General features: G+C 43.2%; 2 protein-coding genes and 1 long non-coding RNA gene across 4 annotated transcripts; 1 reads left to right on the top strand and 2 right to left on the bottom strand.

The window, feature by feature from the left end:
* Window positions 1-402: 402 nt before the first annotated feature.
* LOC132984173 (uncharacterized) lies at window positions 403-971 on the bottom strand. Its single transcript, XR_009674906.1, has 2 exons — window positions 746-971; window positions 403-627 (listed from the first exon to the last, which is right to left on the bottom strand). It is a non-coding gene; the product is annotated as an uncharacterized LOC132984173 (long non-coding RNA).
* Window positions 972-7,752: 6,781 nt separating this feature from the next.
* Window positions 7,753-17,343, top strand: LOC132984139 (keratin, type I cytoskeletal 13-like). Of its 2 annotated transcripts, XM_061050834.1 has the most exons (8): window positions 7,753-8,137; window positions 8,676-8,758; window positions 8,913-9,069; window positions 9,793-9,954; window positions 10,084-10,209; window positions 11,057-11,277; window positions 16,886-16,893; window positions 17,195-17,343. In XM_061050834.1, exons 1-8 carry the CDS (start codon window positions 7,799-7,801, stop codon window positions 17,293-17,295), a joined length of 1,197 nt encoding a protein of 398 aa, XP_060906817.1. In that variant the 5' UTR covers window positions 7,753-7,798; the 3' UTR covers window positions 17,296-17,343. The 2 variants fall into 2 exon arrangements, with proteins under 2 accessions (XP_060906817.1, XP_060906810.1); XM_061050827.1 differs by lacking the exons at window positions 16,886-16,893; window positions 17,195-17,343 and adding an exon at window positions 11,379-11,652.
* Window positions 12,773-14,998, bottom strand: LOC132984115 (keratin, type I cytoskeletal 13-like). The gene is made up of 7 exons (XM_061050795.1): window positions 14,450-14,998; window positions 14,226-14,308; window positions 13,965-14,121; window positions 13,716-13,877; window positions 13,488-13,613; window positions 13,111-13,328; window positions 12,773-12,991 (listed from the first exon to the last, which is right to left on the bottom strand). Exons 1-7 carry the CDS (start codon window positions 14,936-14,938, stop codon window positions 12,895-12,897), a joined length of 1,332 nt encoding a protein of 443 aa, XP_060906778.1. The 5' UTR covers window positions 14,939-14,998; the 3' UTR covers window positions 12,773-12,894.
* Window positions 17,344-17,720: the final 377 nt, after the last annotated feature.

Below are 17,720 nucleotides of genomic sequence, written 5' to 3'. Positions count from 1 at the left end.
CAGGGAAACGCCCAGAGAGTCAAATCCATGCTCACATTGAAAGTGCTATTGGTACATTGTTAGAATATTTGTAGTATTCCATAGGTTTCTTTCTGAATGGTACACTCACTCTATTTGTTGGGGATGAATTCTGCAAAGTAAACATGCTGTTGTTTAAAGCTTTGTTGTAAAAACAGAACAATATCTGAGGCTCACTGGTGTCTCAGAGGAAACTGTTGATGAGAGGAGAGTGTGTTTTTAAACCTGGATTTCCCCCACTTGTACATAAAATATTTTGGAAATTTGATATAAACACTCTTGTCAGTCACATAAATCCTTTGTAATACCTGCCAGATACCTAGGGTAACTTTGATGACATGATAATAAAATATGACCTTTTATGAATGAACAGAACAACACAAATTAGAAGGGAGCAAACGTGCAGCTTTTTATTGCATTCACATGAGTATGTGAAGGACATTTTGGTTCAGGTGTTGTGCTTGTGGCTCTCAGTTGTTGCTCCATGTTTTGCTTCCTGAGGCAGATTAAGAGGTGGTGGTGGAGGACACCACCTTGCCATCCTTCAACTCCTCTGTGACCACTATCACCTTTGTGGTGGTGCTCCTTGAACTGCTGCCACAAATCATACTGCAGAGGGGAGAATTACAGGGTTTGCATTAAAAATCAGTATACTGCTTCAGTTAGAAGAGCTAGTTATAGGTTAATGATGAAAGAGTTGACAGTTGTTTGTTGAAAGCAAAATTACCTGCCCTCTCCATCCAAAAGCCTCCTGTACTCTACAATTTCCATCTCCAATCGAGTCTTGATGTCGAGCAACATTCTGTATTCTTGGCTCTGGTTTTTCGATATCACCACGAAGCTGTTCCAGCTGGCCTTCCAGGCTGCACACCTGATTCTGGAGGCCTTGGAGCTGCATAGAGTATTGTGCCTCTGTGTCACGCAATGTGCATTCCAGAGATGCTTTCTGGAATGAGCAGGGCAAAAAGTAGAGCGGAGGAGAGAAGAAAGAGAAAGAATCAACTTAAAAACTGTATGCATGTGTGACCTATGTGATAGTAGGCCTTCACAGTCTCTTTCGCTGGTATCATCCATTTGCAGAAGCCAGTTAATTGTTTTTGCCACACTGTCCTGTGCCTCAATGGGAACCTCCGGTTCATCCTGATCACTTCCAGCAACTGACAGGCAGTCAGACTTCACAGTGCCATCATTTTCCTCAGAAAGAAAACTCACAAGTAGCAGTAGATTCCTTTGGACAACTTTTTCTCTTGATGTCACAGGGTCTCTGATGTTGTACACATTGATTCCTGGTTTCACGGACACAACTTCATAGACTGTCGATTCCCATTTATCAGCACCTTTTCACTTCCCTCGCTCTCCACGATTTGCTAGCAGGACCCTGTCACCAACAGTGAGAGGTGACCCTCTGGTTCTGTGGTTGTAGTTCTTAGTTTGGCGAGTTCAGTTCGACTGTTCTGTTGGGCAATGCAAGCTGCTTCAGACAGGTCATGTTTCAAGCGGGAGACAAACTGCTGATGGTCAACAACAGTCTTGTTAGGGAGAACATGTTGGAACATTACGTCGACAGGCAGACGTGTGATTCTCCCAAACATAATGAAGAAAGGGGAAAAACTGGTTGTTTCATGCTCAGTGCAGTTGTAACAAAAAGTTAGCATCTGAAGCATCTGAGGCCACCTAGCTTTAGAATGTGGAGGAAGAACTCTTATCACGTTCCCCAGCGTCCTACTGTATCTCTCTGTAATGCCGTTCCCCATTGGGTGGTACGGTGTGGTATGTGATGGATGCCTGCCATCTCAAGGAGCTCCTTTATAAGTTGGCTTTCAAAGTTGGCTCCTTGATCTGAATGGATACGTTTTGGGAATCCATGAATGCAGAAAAAGTCATTCCAGAGATGCCGAGCAACCTGTTTGGCTGATTGATTTTTACACAAAACATGGGCTAGCTTAGAGAAGTGATCTGTAACAACTAAAACATCAACACTCTTCTTGTCAGTATGTTCTGCAGTCCAAAAGTCAATACAGACTAGTTCCATTGGTTCTGTGGTGCAAATACTTTCAAGAGGGGCACGGTCTTTGGGCTCAGGGGTCTTCCCAACCACACATTGAAAGCAGTTTCTCACATGATTAACGATGTCACATTCGATTCCAGTCCAAAAGAATCTTTGCCTAGCGAGAGACAGTGGGCTTGCTTGGCCTTGGTGACCAGCTGAGTCATGGAGGCCTTGGATGACCTGGCTTTTCAGGGAATCTGGAACGATAAACTGGTGGAGTGTCATGTTCATTTGTCTGTCCTTCTTTGTCTTATACAACAGGACGTCTTTGATGGATAGCTTGGGCCAATGTCTCAGCAGTTTGACCACACCACAAGGCTCACCAGCACGTTCTCGCCTAGTGGGTCTCCTGTGGTGCTGGATGTAGAAGAGGGCTCTGCTCAAAACACCATCTTGCTCTTGCAGGTTAATCAGTTCACTCTTTGGAAGAGAGGCAGGCTGGTCGATACTGGAGAGCTGAGGGATATCAGGAGCTGCTCCTCTCATCTGACTAATGCCACCAGAATCATGTGCATCCAGTACAGCTCGGATGTCCTCTGAGGTGAGGGAACCCTGAGGAGACGATGGAGATGCTGTAGCCTCCTCTTCAGACTGATCAACAGCCAGTTGGCAGTTAACTGTACATTTGAAAGCATCCTGCACTGTTCTGTCCAACATACCACTCACTTGGTTTAGCAACATTGCATAGGGTTCAGTCACTAGCCTGTGACTCATGCACGACTGGACAAATGGCTCTCTGCTCAGTGCATCGGCAACTACGTTATTCCTGCCAGGAACATATTTCAGGTCAAAACTGTATGCTGCAAGCCTTGAAACCCATCTTTGTTCGCACGCATCTAACCTGGGCTTGGTTAAGATGTACGTTAGAGGGTTATTGTCTGTCCAGACAGTGAAACAGCTTCCTTTTAGCCAATGGCTAAACTTGTCACAGATTGCCCATTTAAGAGCGAGAAACTCCAAGCGGTGCGCTGGATAGTTCAGTTGGGAGCGTGATAGAGTTTTGCTGGCAAATGCCACTGGTCTGGTGGTCTTCCCACCAGGAGGCAACTGTGAAAGAACAGCACAGATGCCATCGAAAGAGGCATCAACAGCGAGAATGAAAGGGGTTTCAAAATCTGGGTGGGCTAACGTGACACTGTTCACAAGCTCATATTTCAGGATGCTGAAGGCTTCTCTGCACGTATCAGTCCAGTCATCAGGCGTCAGTTTAACATGGCCTGTCTTGAATTTAGGTTTACGTCCTCTCCCTTTTGTGCGTGGCTTAGCAGGCTCAGCAACAAGGTCGAACAATTGCTTAGCTCTAGCAGAACAATGCTCAATGAAATGATGGTAATACAGAACCATTCCAATGAAGGATCTGATTTTCTTGGCACTAGGTGTCTTCCCATCAGGCTCCATCAGGTCCACTTCCTGCACATCATTTATAGCCTGCACCTTACTTGGGTCAGTCCTAACACCGCTTTCACATACTATGTGAACTGAAGAACTTAAGTTCGACGAAGAAAATGACACTTCTTTGGGGAGAGCTTCAAGTTGTTAGTAGCAAGGCGTGTGAAGACCACCTGCAAACGTTCAAGTGCAACCTGTTCTGAGGGAGCATAGACCATAAGATCATCCAGGTAGCACAACAGGCTTGTGAAGTTCTCATCGCCAAATATAGACATCATCATTCGCATGAAAGTTGCAGGGCTGTTCGTCAGGCCCTTAGGCATCCTGTTGTACTTATGGAGGCCAAATGGGGAGGAGAACGCAATGTATTTTTTGTCATCTTCGTGTAGTCCAACGTTGTAGAAACCTGATGTAAGGTCCATGGTGGAGAAAAACACATTACCACCTAGAGCAGCAAGGGCATCTGTCTGATGTGGCAATGGATGCGCGTCTTTCACTGTCCTTGCATTCAACCATCTGAAATCATTGCAGATGCGGAGATCGCCTGTAGGTTTCACAACTAGGACAAGGGGAGATGAATATTCACTCTGAGATTTGCGGATTATCCCCAATTCCCCCATCTCATTCAGAGCTGTCCGTAGCTTTTCATAATGACATGGCGGAACTCTTCTGTAAGGGAGTCTGAAGGGTTTGTCATCCACAAGGCGGATTCTATGAACAAAGTCCTTTGCCTCACTGCAGTCCATTTTGTGCCTTGGAAAGATGGATTCATAATTTTCAATGATTTGTTGTAGCTCAGGAGAGACTTCACAAGATGAGATGTCCAAATCCTGCAGACCCATGTCAGCCAGGACTCGTGTCAACTCCTCTTCTGATCTTGATGCATGAGATGAGCTTTTTGTGAACTGTGCATTGGATTGGATGGGAACTGGTTCAGGTAAGTCTTGCACAGAAAGACATGGGCATACATCTGCAATCTTTGCATTTCTTTTAAGGGTGAGCAGCTTATCTGTGGGATTCACTACTTTGACTGGTACCCAGCTGTCTCCCCATAAGGTAGTGACAACTCGCCCCACCAAGATTTGTGCTGGTGTGGATCTTGAACTGGTGGGTTCAATGACGACTGTACTACCTGCCACAGAAACATCAGATGCAGGCAGCTCAGCCCACACTAAATGCTCAGACATGGGCTGCAAGGTGACGCATCTCTTAAGTTTGGCTGTACCAATTTTGGCTGGCATCGCTCCAGCTTCAGGATCATCTGACTTGGGAAACAGAGACACTAAGTGGGACAGATTGTCAATCTGGGTACTGTTCATGTCAGCTGAAAGGTTTTTATCATCAACCTTGGTCTTCATTTGTGAAATAAGCCACTTAATGGCATTGCTGCCGAGAATCATGTCATCAATTTGACATGGCACAACCAAAACAGGAACTATCACTTTGAAGCCATAAACAGTAACAGTGAGGTCATACATGGCAGAAGGTGTGGCAAGGTTACCACCACAGTCAATAATAACAAAGTCCTCTGCTGACTTTTTCTCAATGTTCTGGTTGGATTGTGAAAGTTCACTTTCAGTTATTTTACTTATGGTACATGCCATTGATCCGCTGTCCACTAAGGCTTTAAGGACAGTGCCACAGTCGGTCTTAACATCCATGTAGAATAGATCATCAGTGTTTGAGAGTCTTTGCAGATTTTGCACAATCAGTCTTTTGTGATGACACCGTGCTTGCATAGCTCCAATACAATGTTTCACAATCATCAAAGTCAGTTATGCTTGAGGTGGGAGGCTGACTGACCTGATCTTCGCTGTCCTCCCCTGCACGCAGATCATTCAGTTTCCCTGCTGACCATGGAGATGAGGAAGGAATTGACATATCTCATCTCCTTTGGTAAAGGATGGTCCAGTGCTATCCTAAGCTAAATGAGGTTATAAAGGAAGCATTGACCCACCTTTCCTTAGCTTTTAGAGAATTCCAACGGCTCTTATCATGGCCGCCACTTAAATGCTTCCGGGTCATTTCAATCAGTTAGGAACCTTCCTAAGCAAAAATTACAATTCGAACGCACCCTCTGGGTGCATTCGAATTGTCCCTCCTATCTCCTTTCACTATCCACTTGTCCTTAACCCCGGAAGCATTTAAGTGGCGGCCATGATAAAAGCCGTTCGAATTCTCTAAAAGTTAAGGAAAGGTGGGTCAGTGCTTCCTTTATAACCTCCTTTAGCTTAGGATACACCGGACCATCCTTTAAGAAAGGAGATGAGATATGCCGCCCCACAATTCCTTGCGGCCTCAACATTTAAGGCGAGTCGCGCATCTGATTGTTCACGCAAATGAACGATGATCGTAAAGTGACACAGATGATGTTTTATTCAACATATTTAATTCACTTAAGAATGCTTTGTGCAGTTGTACATTTGTATGCTTAAAATATTAAGTGTAGGTTATATCTTATATCTTTCATCATTAATGTAACAATTAATTTCATACAATCATGTTTATTTTGATGTTGATTTCTGAGTGGACAGGAAGGTGATGGTTTCACTTTTGTTACTTGTAGCCTGGTAGTCTATATTGCTTTTATTTCAATCCCAACCTTGTGGTAATTAGGATTATTTCACCGGTAAGAAGGCACAGGGGAAAGGTTTTTAGATGCGTTTTTTGGAGTCCATTTTCGGAACATTGTAGTTTCAACATGGCGGACTCACGTCATGAGTCGCATTTAATGACGTCGCCTAGTGGAAAATGCGGTCGGATTGTAAGAGCAATGAGATCGCCTTTCCCTAAGTCCTTTATGAATTCTCCTAACATCTTTTCTTGACCTCATGACGTTTCCCCAGGGTTAAGGTAAAGTGGATAGTGAAAGGAGATAGGAGGGACAATTCAAATGCACCCTCTATCTTCTCACTGAGGTTGGTGAAGGAATCAGCTCAGTGCAGAGTCAGGTGTGTTTGTGGCTGATTGGCCGCGATTAAAACCAGGTGTGGAGAACGTATATATACTCTTGGACTTCAGTTCTCTGTGCTGACTCATTATCTCACCTTCAGAGGTAGTGAGAGGTTCTTCCTGTGGTTTCTCTTGTTGTCTGTGTGTGCATAAACACAAACGAATACCGTTCTGTGTGTGTGTCTGTCCATTGCTAGTCTCTCAGTGAATAACTTGGGGTGGTTTTGTTGATATACCCCAGCCTTTTGTGTTGACTAGTAAGGCCTCCCTGGGTAACTTTCAGACACCCCTGTGTCCCACTTCCCCCTTTCCTGACACAGTGGAAGAGGAGAAATTCAGAATGTTACCCAACCCAGTTTGACGCTTTCTCAATTGATCGTCCCATTCAATTTCATTAGTCAAGTCTCAGCGTTTTATCTCTTATCCTGCCCTGTATAATCTTAGAGGAAAATCCCTTTCTTCCTCATTTAACTTGGCTGTAGAACCTTTTTGTTGTCGTATTTGATGGACACTGTTACATAACCAGAGCAAAACTCCCCACAGAAGATTTAGGAAGAACAAAACTAAGAATACTGTTATTAAGCACATTTACCATCAGGAACATTACATCTCAATCAATATCAGGTCTGTTTGAGGTTATGAGACTCCGAGGACTTAGCCTTGTACAAATAACTTTGTGAAATTGAAGTCTGTGTCGGATATTTCTAATTCAAACTAGACATACAGAACCACGTGTTCTGCTGACTTTGCTTTTTGTCTTCACTTGCATCTCTGGGAAAGTAAATGAAAAACAGCTGACTTTGATACAAGTCTAAATCTTAATTAACACAATATTGAACATGTTTCCTGAAACCCTGTGTGACAGAAATAACCTAAGCTATCTTAGAAATGCCTTGTGTTACACCTTTGACCTCAGGTTTCACTGAGGTGAAATTGTCACTGCTATGTGCCATTTCTGTCACCGCTGTGAGTGAAAATTTTACAAGATAATTGCACACACAACACTTCTATATGAATGCAACATTTGAAGCTATACGTTTTCAAACTAGGAAAGCTATGGATTTAGACCACTGAAAGATAAATGCTCTTGAAAAAAGGGAACCGAAGACTATTCAAAGAATGTCCTTTCTATGATAGACCATAAAATGTGGAATCACAAGTTCTACCTGAAAAAGGTGGGTGAACCCCTACACACCCCTCACCACACCCGTGCTGATGGAGAGATTGCATAGAGGAGTCGGGGGGAAAACCTGCTGGCCGCATTCTTTTCTTTCAACTGCTCCTCCTGGCCCATCCCACTCTGCTGTGCATGGTGACTATATAACCACGGAGGCCAAAGTGACAACTCCAACTGCAGATCAACTCCAGGTCAACCTCCAAACCTCCAGCATGTCTTTCAGCACCAGATCCTACGGTCAGAAGACCATGAGTGTCTATGGTGGAGCAGGCGGCCATGGCACCCGCATCTCCTCCTCCCAGATGAACTTTGCACCATCTGCAAGAGGCTTCAACCTGTCTGATGGCCTGGACCTCCACGTTGGGGCCAACGAGAAGGCCACCATGCAGAACCTGAACGACCGTCTTGGCTCCTACCTGGAGAAGGTGCGCACCCTGGAGAAGGAGAACGACCGCCTGGACAAGCAGATCAGAGACTGGTACCAGTCCAGAACTGTCATCTGCCATGACTACAGCCGCTACTTTGTCATCATCGAAGACCTGAAGGACAAGGTAAGAGAAAACAGACACACATGGTTGATTTCTGAGTTAAACCTTCACTTTGAAGGTGACAAATGAAGTAAAACATTTTCATAGTTGAACATCTTGTCCACTAAAAAGGTTTGTTGGATGCCTTTTGTGAAACAAATACAACCATGTTATTTTGAGAGAATTATTTTGTAATAAATGACTTACATTACCATTTTTTTGAGTGGTGTATTTATGTTTATGTTTAAATTAAAGTTTTTTTCGTCATGTTTTTTTGTCACTTTAGGAACGTAATTATCCACCTGAGAAACATTCCTCCTGAGTACATTTTTGAACAACTAATTAAGAAACTAAACTCCAAGAAATATTTTCACTTTTATTAAATGTCCACCGCTGTGGAAGTCAGCATATGACATATTTCATAAATCACAAGTCTAAATCCCTGTCAGTCTTTTAAAATGTGTCATATCTGAGAGGTTGCTTTGGGCAGTAAACTGTTTAAAGACAGGCAGAACTTTTTTTCTAACTTGTATCTCTGTGTCTGTGTTTTTGTCCTCATCAGATCCGTATTGCCTCCAGGCTCAACGCCAAGACAGTCCTGGACATCGACAACGCAAAACTTGCTGCTGATGACTTCAAAATGAAGTATGTGTATTATCTGTATCCTCTTGCTTCTGTACCTATTTGCTCGACCACTTCGGCAGGACTTTACATGAAGCATGATCTCATGTCTCTCTGACCACTTTTAATCCTACCCACACTGATGAAAAACACTCTGACCTGTCCACCCTGTCCTCAGGTATGAGAACGAGCTGGCCATGAGGATGGCTGTGGAGGCAGACATTGCTGGACTGAAGAGGGTGCTGGATGAGCTGAACATGGCCAGGATGGATCTGGAGAGTCAGTATGAGGCCCTGAAGGAAGAGCTCATCATGCTGAAGAGGAACCACGAAGAGGTGAGGAGTGTAGTAAACAGGCAGGAGTGCTGCACCCATTTAACTAACGCAAGGTTTGTTGATGGCAGTTTGAATGGAGCTAAACCTACGACTTATCATCTATCAACACCCCTCAAACAGATCCTACACTCAGCCCACACCCACTTTGTGTATATACTTAACCTGAAAGTATGGTACTACGCCAGTGATTAATCAAACTCATCATCATTCATCTTTTCAGCAGCAGAGACCTAAACAGAGCAGCTGTTCACTGGGAGACCGAGTTGTCACCGTCCATTACAGCCATCTATTGTGGCCTAACCTGGTCATTATTTGCACACTAAAATGCCCTCCGCCTTATCTCTGATAACGCAGAGGAAATTCAATGTTAGGTTGATGTTTTGATAAACAGGGCTGCTGCCTTTTCCCGTTTCCAAGAACTGGCCCTCTCCACTCTGCACACTTCGTTCAATTCTTCTTTTTCCATTCTTCCTCCATTAGATCATTGCTTCTGTTTGTCTGACACAAGCTCACTTACACTGACACCATGCACGCACACACACACACACACACACACACACACACACACACATGCACACAGTTAAAAGAGCGATTACAGAACCCAAAACTTTGAGTGCAACACACTTAAAAGAGAAGCCATCAAGAAGTAATAAATCATTAATAGATCATTTCAAGTTGATGTACTTGTTGACTGACTGGATTGTTGTTGTTTGCTGCCTGCAGGAGATGGTTCTGCTGAGGAGCCAGATGGGCGGACAGGTCAATGTGTCCGTGGATGCTTCTCCTTCTGTAGACCTGACCAAGGTGATGTCGGGGATCAGGGATCACTATGAGTCTGTCATCGGCAAGAACCGCAAGGAGCTCGAGTCATGGTACCAGTCCAAGGTGAGATTACATGACTGCGTAGAATACTGATTACTTTTAAAGATTAAACATCTATTTTATTTATGGTGATATGTCTGTGCCTGTGACTGTTGGGTAACCCATGACATGCTATTTCTCTGCTCTGCCCAGATTGCTGGTATTGAACAGGAAGTGAGGGTACAGACAGAGACCCTGACATCATCCCGCACAGAGATTAAGAACCTGAAGAGTACCCTCCAGAGGCTTCAGATTGAACTGCAATCCCATCTGAGCATGGTATGTCAACATAAAAATGTATAACAATAAACATTTAGTATCTTTTTAATTAAAATATAGACTGTCCAAAACATGGACATAGTCTCAGTGACATCACCCCTCGTCTCCAACTAACTTTCTGCTAGTCTAGAAAAAGAAAAATAGGTGGAGCTGAATGAACCTTGGTTGCTAGCTACACACTGTCAGTCAAATCAGCCACGCCCCTAATTAAGCCTAAATATGCATTACTCCAAGCCTTACTATAATCAGAACAGATTATAGAACAGAACCATGCTGTAAAAATATTTATCTCTGCTGTAAAAAATGGGCATTTTAATAAAGGGCCTAATGGGGATTCCTTGGCTTTTGGGCATAGGCTGTAAAAAAACATAGACGTACTCTCAGTGGTGTCACCAATTGGTTTCTAAAGCCAAATGATAGCAGTCACCATATTGGAAAAGTTGTCTCAAAGTAGCTTTCAGTCAGCCTAGCACCAGGAAAAGAGCTGAGGTAAGCCTCCTAGCAAACAGCTACAATGCACCCACCCGTCACTCAGATAAGCAAGACCAGACAGATGAATTACATACCCGATATATTACTCCACATCTTTACATTAGATATGAATTAACACATATCAAGCAGGTTTTAGCCTATCTTAGCAGTTAGCATAAAGACTTAAATGCATGCTCCAAGACGGCAGGAGTGTAAAAGTAGTGCAGAGAATGAAGAACGCAGCACCACATGCTAGTTTAATGCTCACATCCACATGCCTTGCAGCAGATTTTACTAGGAACAGCCGATTACAAGCGTCAAGTAACATCTTTTGAGTTCTATTCAACCCAACAATCTCATCCTCCTACCACAACAGAAAGCGTCACTGGAGGGCACCCTTGCAGAGACTCAGGCCCGCTACGCTGCACAGCTAGGAAGTCTCCAGAACATGGTCACAAGCCTGGAGACTCAGCTATCCCAGCTTCACTCCAACATCGCCAGCAACAAGCAGGAGTACGACATGCTGCTGGACCTCAAGACCCGACTGGAGATGGAGATCGCAGAGTACAGGAGGTTGCTGGATGGGGAGGATGAGAGGTGAGACTTGATGGCATTGCACTGAAGACATTGAATGAAACATGTAAAAATGCCTGAGACTAATGTGTTCTCTTTTCTTTTCTTTTTTTCGCTTATATCAGCACAAAGCAAGGTAAGACAATTCTCTCACACCTGGTTTGATCATTAAATGACTACTTAAGTTTTGGATTGCTTTTAAAGAAAGGTATGAGATTTGCTCACGATTGTTGTTTCTTTTATTCTTCAGTGGTCACAAAGGTCATCACAGTGGTGGAGACAGTTGTGGATGGAAAGGTGGTCACCAGCAGCAAGACCGTTGATGTGGACGTTGATGAGATTGAGGGATAAACTTCAAGTTACAGCAAAAATCAATAAAGATCATGTAGTTGAACTAAACTTTCCTGTCTCGTACTTTTCCATTTGTGTGTTTTTTAATCAGCATGACTTGAGTTTTAACAGATTAAAGATACCGTGAGACAATTATCAGACAATTCTACACTTAAAGGGCTCTATATATTTACCCCTTTAGCTGCTAGTTTTTGCATAATGGAAGATTTACTTTGTGGTTCTGTCTAAGTACTTGTACAAACCAGTTGTTTTTTGCAAGAAATCTCTAACAAAATACAAACATTTTCACCACTCAACATGCACTAAACTGAAACAGTACTAAGTGCTAAGTACAAAACAAGCCTCTGGCTGTTGAAGAACATTTTATGTCTAAAGACCCAATTATTGAAGCACTTATATTAATGTGGATATGGCTGAAATAGGATTACATTGTTGCTCTGTATCTGCTAGATGCAAAAGTGTTGGCTGACATGTCTGCAAAAACAGCCACTGTACAATCTGTCAACTAATTATAGAGTTCCTCTGCCCCAGGGGAAAACAGCACTAACAGAGATTCAAGAGGCTCCCTGCCAGTTTTTCTGTCGGGCAAGCTCTCAACTTCTAAATATTGTTTCTGTAGCACACAGGAAAGGAATTCAGGTATGTCTTACACACATCTTCTTCCCCCTAGTGGCCAAACTGGATTTGATCCAATTTTATGAGACCTGTTCCAGCATGTATTCAGTAGAAGTGAACTACTTGAAGTAAGCTTGACCTGTTGCCAGTCCAGGGAAACGCCCAGAGAGTCAAATCCATGCTCTCATTGAAAGTGCTATTGGTACATTGTTAGAATATTTGTAGTACTCCATAGGTTTCTTTCTGAATGGTACACTCACTCTATTTGTTGGGGATGAATTCTGCAAAGTAAACATGCTGTTGTTTAAAGCTTTGTTGTAAAAACAGAACAATATCTGAGGCTCACTGGTGTCTCAGAGGAAACTGTTGATGAGAGGAGAGTGTGTTTTTAAACCTGGATTTCCCCCACTTGTACATAAAATATTTTGGAAATTTGATATAAACACTCTTGTCAGTCACATAAATCCTTTGTAATACCTGCCAGATACCTAGGGTAACTTTGATGACATGATAATAAAATATGACCTTTTATGAATGAACAGAACAACACAAATTAGAAGGGAGCAAACGTGCAGCTTTTTATTGCATTCACATGAGTACGTGAAGGACATTTTGGTTCAGGTGTTGTGCTTGTGGCTCTCAGTTGTTGCTCCATGTTTTGCTTCCTGAGGCAGATTAAGAGGTGGTGGTGGAGGACACCACCTTGCCATCCTTCAACTCCTCTGTGACCACTATCATCTTTTTGTTGGTGCTCCTTGAACTGCTGGTCATACTGAAGAGGGGGAGAATTACAGGGTTTGCATTAAAAATCAGTATACTGCTTCAGTTAAAAGAGCTAGTTATAGGTTAATGATGAAAGAGTTGACAGTTGTTCTTTGAAAGCAAAATTACCTGCCCTCTCCGTCCAAAAGCCTCCTGTACTCTGCAATTTCCATCTCCAACTGAGTCTTGACGTCGAGCAGCATGTTGTATTCTTGGCTCTGGCGTTCGATATCACAACGAAGCTGTGCCAGCTGGCCTTCCAGGCTGCACACCTGATTCTGGAGGCCTTGGAGCTGCATGGAGTATCGTGCCTCTGTGTCACGCAATGTGCATTCCAGAGACGCTTTCTGGAATGAGCAGGGCAAAAAGTAGAGCGGAGGAGAGAAGAAAGAGAAAGAATCAACTTAAAAACTGTATGCATGGGCATTGGGCATGCATCCTGGAAAATGTATTTTGCTGAGGATGTAACGGGTTGTGCATGAAAGGGTAAAGAAGTATTCAGTTACCATGCTTAGTTGTGATTGTAGCTCGATCTCCAGGCCCTGCAGCGTACGGCGGATCTCAGTGATTTCTGACTTGGACGTTTGGAGAGTTTCTGTGCTGCTTGCCACCTCCTTGTTCAGTTCCTCTGACTGCAGGGGACAAAAGATATAACCAGTGTCAGATGAAACTACTTAATTTTTCAGAGACAGCCGTAGCAGGTTACTGTTACCAGTGTGTTGGTGTTCTCTCACCTTTGTTTGGAACCAGTTTTGAAGTTCTTTCTGGTTCTTGAGAGCTGAAGCCTCGTACTGCTCACGGATCTCAGCCATAATGGCGGACAGGTCTTCCTGTGGTTTTGCATCCACCTCCACGTTGATCTGTCCACTCATCTGGTTCCTCATGGCTGCCAATTCCTGTGGATTAAAAGCAGTTTATTAAGGGATGGATGTTTGTTGATTTGTTAATTGCAGATCCAGTCACATCACTGTTTGCTACCTTACCTCCTCGTGGTTCTTTCTGAGGAAGATCAGCTCCTCCTTCAGGCCCTCTATCTGCATCTCCAGGTCTGATCTGCTCAGTGTCAGCTCATCCAACAGTCTCTTGAGACCGGCGATGTCTGCTTCCACTGATTGACGCATGGCAAGCTCATTCTCATACCTTTGTGGAAGAAGGGAGCAGATATTGTCATTTTAACATTCATTTACTGCCACAGTTTACATTCTTCTTTGTTTCAGACTTTACTGTCTCATCCTGACACTCACTTGGTTCGGAAGTCGTCTGCTGCCAGTTTTGCGTTGTCAATAGACAGATAGATGCCTGCATTGACACTGGTAGCATCCTGGATCTGTGTGATGAAAAAAAGTTTAAACAACAAATAAGAAGGGGTGCATGTAGAACAATGAAAAAAGTGATTACAGTTTCAATGCATCATTTTGGAAATACCTCTCTGATAGTTGCATTTCTCATTCAAGGTCATGTTACATACCTTTCCCTGCAGGTCTGCGATGGTGGCCTCAAAAGCTGAGTAGTCACGGGAAATGGGGGAGGTCTTGCTCTCCAAGAACTGGCGGATCTTCAGCTCCAGCTCTGCATTGGCCTTCTCAAGGCTGCGCACCTTCTCCAGGTAAGAGGCCAGGCGGTCGTTCAGGTTCTGCATGGTGGCCTTCTCATTGGTCCCGATATCCATGCTCTCACCTCCACCATAGCCTCCGCCACCAGCAGAGTAACTGTAACTGCTGATGCTGCCACCTCCACCTCCAGCTCTACCTCCACCTCCACCTCCACCTCCATACCCGCCGAAACCCATGGAGGCACCGGAGATTTTTGTTCCACCGCCACCTGCACCACCATACACACTTGAGGCATATGACTTCCGCATCATGCCTCCACTTCCACCTCCACCTCCACCTCCACCCATGCCTCCATAATTTCCATATCCAGAACTGCGTATGGAATAAGATTTCATTGAGTTCATTGTGAAGATTTCTCAGGAGGTTTGCCTGCCTTGGAGAGAACGAGATGGACTGAGATGCAGAGCTCTACCTTTTTCCCCTTTTTATGCTGCTCAAGGCTGCAGCTGCTGGCTCTGCTGTGGGAGGGGGCGTGTAGGGCTGGAGGGAGGAGCATTACCTAAAATGGTTGATCTACCCCACCCATCGCACACACACACACACACACACACACACACACACACACACACACACACACACACACGGTACATTTTATGCAACAATAAGAGGAATTAACGGGGCTAAACTCAAAACTATTCTCTAAAGCAATTTCAGTAATTCGTTCCAACCTCACAGCTACCTGAAGACCTCATAGAAAACATCATTATTCTGTTTGTCCTCCTTATTCTCTGGCTCCAGAATAATATCCCTGACGACAGAGCATACACTTGAGCCTTTACCTTTTATTTCTGTAAAGTATACTGGACAATGCAAAAGAGCCACACCCATTACTGTAAGCCTTAGGTTAGTTATTCAGTCAAATCCGGTAGGTTCTCAACTCTGTCAGTGTTCTGACATGTGATGTGTTTTCATTGAAATCGTGCCATTAATCTTGTGCAATACTGCCACGCTGTGCTGGCCAAACCTGTTACATCCCCACGGCAACAAGCATTGTAAACACTGTAAATATTATCCCCTATTTTCACTTGACTCAACAGCCAGCACACCTCTTATCACAGACCTCTTTGTCTTTTCTCTTCTGTTGTCTTGCATGAACAAAACATATATTTTAAGGAGCTGGACCTTTTGATATTCATTGCTGCATTTATTTTTCACATCTTAACTCAACATTTGATTCATTCTCTTCTGTTTTGCTCCTCAATGCCCTGCTGGTTTGCCAGTAAGAAGCAATTTTAATGGACTTTTGTGGAGTCAGTAGATACCTGGCCTTGTTCAAGAGTGGGCACAGCTCTGCTGGTATGCTCACCTCAGATGAAGCTGCACGCTCTCTATTTTTCTTGGCAGTGTGATTTGGCATGTGCATCATACCCAAACAAGAACAAGCTCCTGCTTGTTTGCTTCGTTGCAATTTACCACAGTATTTGATTAAATTCTTTATGATGTCACTTGGGATTTTTTTGTTCAAATGTCTATGAAGCATGAAAAATGTTTTATTAAATTAAAACAAAAAGAAAGGCATTTATACTTTTCCTCACAGATTTGGTTTTATGTGCAGAGACTGGTAGTTATAAGAATATTGAAAGTATTATTCTTGATATTTTGTGTCTGTGATTAAGCCAAACAAAGAAATACTTTACCGTTACAATCAAAAGTATAGTACAGAAACGTGCAGGCTGAAGTAAAACAAACCAGATGCTTTTTTTTAACTGCTGTTTTCATTTTGAGGTTGCGCACTCATCTCATGCATGTGCTAAACGGCTATAAATTATTGTCAAGTTGCTGTTTAGTTTGAAACTGAAGTAGGCCATATATATTGGTGAAGGTATTTTTGTCACACTGGAAAAAGCATTTTAGCACCAACACACCAACTTCTTGTACGTCACAGTTATGTACAGCTGTGTATGGTTTAGGTTTTACTTAAAAACAAGTTTTAACGCTCCGTACCAAATGCTGGTGCTTGTCCCAAGTTTGACTGGAAGCATTTTTCTGCTCCACAAAGTTGCAAAATATGAAACACATCAACCAAATTATTTTTCCAGCTATGTAATATCTGTAGAAAAACAAAGGCGTGAGACACTATGTCTTTCCACTACCAGCAGAAACAAGTGATGCTGTAAATGTAAGCTTACATAATACAGTGAAACAAAAAAGAGAATTTGCACTTTGTGTAAGGGTGTGGCCCTTGTGGAGACCGCTACGCTGCACAGCTAGGAAGTCTCCAGAACATGGTCACAAGCCTGGAGACTCAGTTATCCCAGCTTCACTCCAACATCGCCAGCAACAAGCAGGAGTACGACATGCTGCTGGACCTCAAGACCCGACTGGAGATGGAGATCGCAGAGTACAGGAGGTTGCTGGATGGGGAGGATGAGAGGTGAGACTTGACGGCGTCGCACTGAAGACATTGAATGAAACATGTAAAAATGCCTGAGACTAATGTGTTCTCTTTTCTTTTCTTTTTTTCGCTTATATCAGCACAAAGCAAGGTAAGACAATTCTCTCACACCTGGTTTGATCATTAAATGACTACTTAAGTTTTGGATTGCTTTTAAAGAAAGGTATGAGATTTGCTCACGATTGTTGTTTCTTTTATTCTTCAGTGGTCACAAAGGTCATCACAGTGGTGGAGACAGTTGTGGATGGAAAGGTGGTCACCAGCAGCAAGACCGTTGATGTGGACGTTGATGAGATTGAGGGATAAACTTCAAGTTACAGCAAAAATCAATAAAGATCATGTAGTTGAACTAAACTTTCCTGTCTCGTACTTTTCCATTTGTGTGTTTTTTAATCAGCATGACTTGAGTTTTAACAGATTAAAGATACCGTGAGACAATTATCAGACAATTCTACACTTAAAGGGCTCTATATATTTACCCCTTTAGCTGCTAGTTTTTGCATAATGGAAGATTTACTTTGTGGTTCTGTCTAAGTACTTGTACAAACCAGTTGTTTTTTGCAAGAAATCTCTAACAAAATACAAACATTTTCACCACTCAACATGCACTAAACTGAAACAGTACTAAGTGCTAAGTACAAAACAAGCCTCTGGCTGTTGAAGAACATTTTATGTCTAAAGACCCAATTATTGAAGCACTTATATTAATGTGGATATGGCTGAAATAGGAT

The sequence above is a fragment of the Labrus mixtus genome, chromosome 2, assembly GCF_963584025.1.
Source record: "Labrus mixtus chromosome 2, fLabMix1.1, whole genome shotgun sequence".
In the NCBI taxonomy this organism is placed as follows: domain Eukaryota; kingdom Metazoa; phylum Chordata; class Actinopteri; order Labriformes; family Labridae; genus Labrus; species Labrus mixtus.
Note: the sequence above shows the minus strand (reverse complement) of the source record. Positions and strands in the feature narration are given on the sequence as shown.

Bases quoted from the DNA above. Each gene is read 5' to 3' on its own strand.
- LOC132984115 (XM_061050795.1), bottom strand. From the start codon at position 14,938: ATGAACTCAATGAAATCTTATTCCATACGCAGTTCTGGATATGGAAAT. The intron at 14,309-14,449 runs GTATGTAACATG...TTCATCACACAG, and splicing joins TCGCAGACCTGCAGGGAAAG to ATCCAGGATGCTACCAGTGT. The intron at 13,329-13,487 runs GTAACTGAATAC...TGCTCATTCCAG, and splicing joins TACAATCACAACTAAGCATG to AAAGCGTCTCTGGAATGCAC.
- LOC132984139 (XM_061050834.1), top strand. From the start codon at position 7,799: ATGTCTTTCAGCACCAGATCCTACGGTCAGAAGACCATGAGTGTCTAT. The intron at 8,759-8,912 runs GTATGTGTATTA...CCCTGTCCTCAG, and splicing joins GCTGATGACTTCAAAATGAA to GTATGAGAACGAGCTGGCCA. The intron at 9,070-9,792 runs GTGAGGAGTGTA...TGCTGCCTGCAG, and splicing joins TGAAGAGGAACCACGAAGAG to GAGATGGTTCTGCTGAGGAG.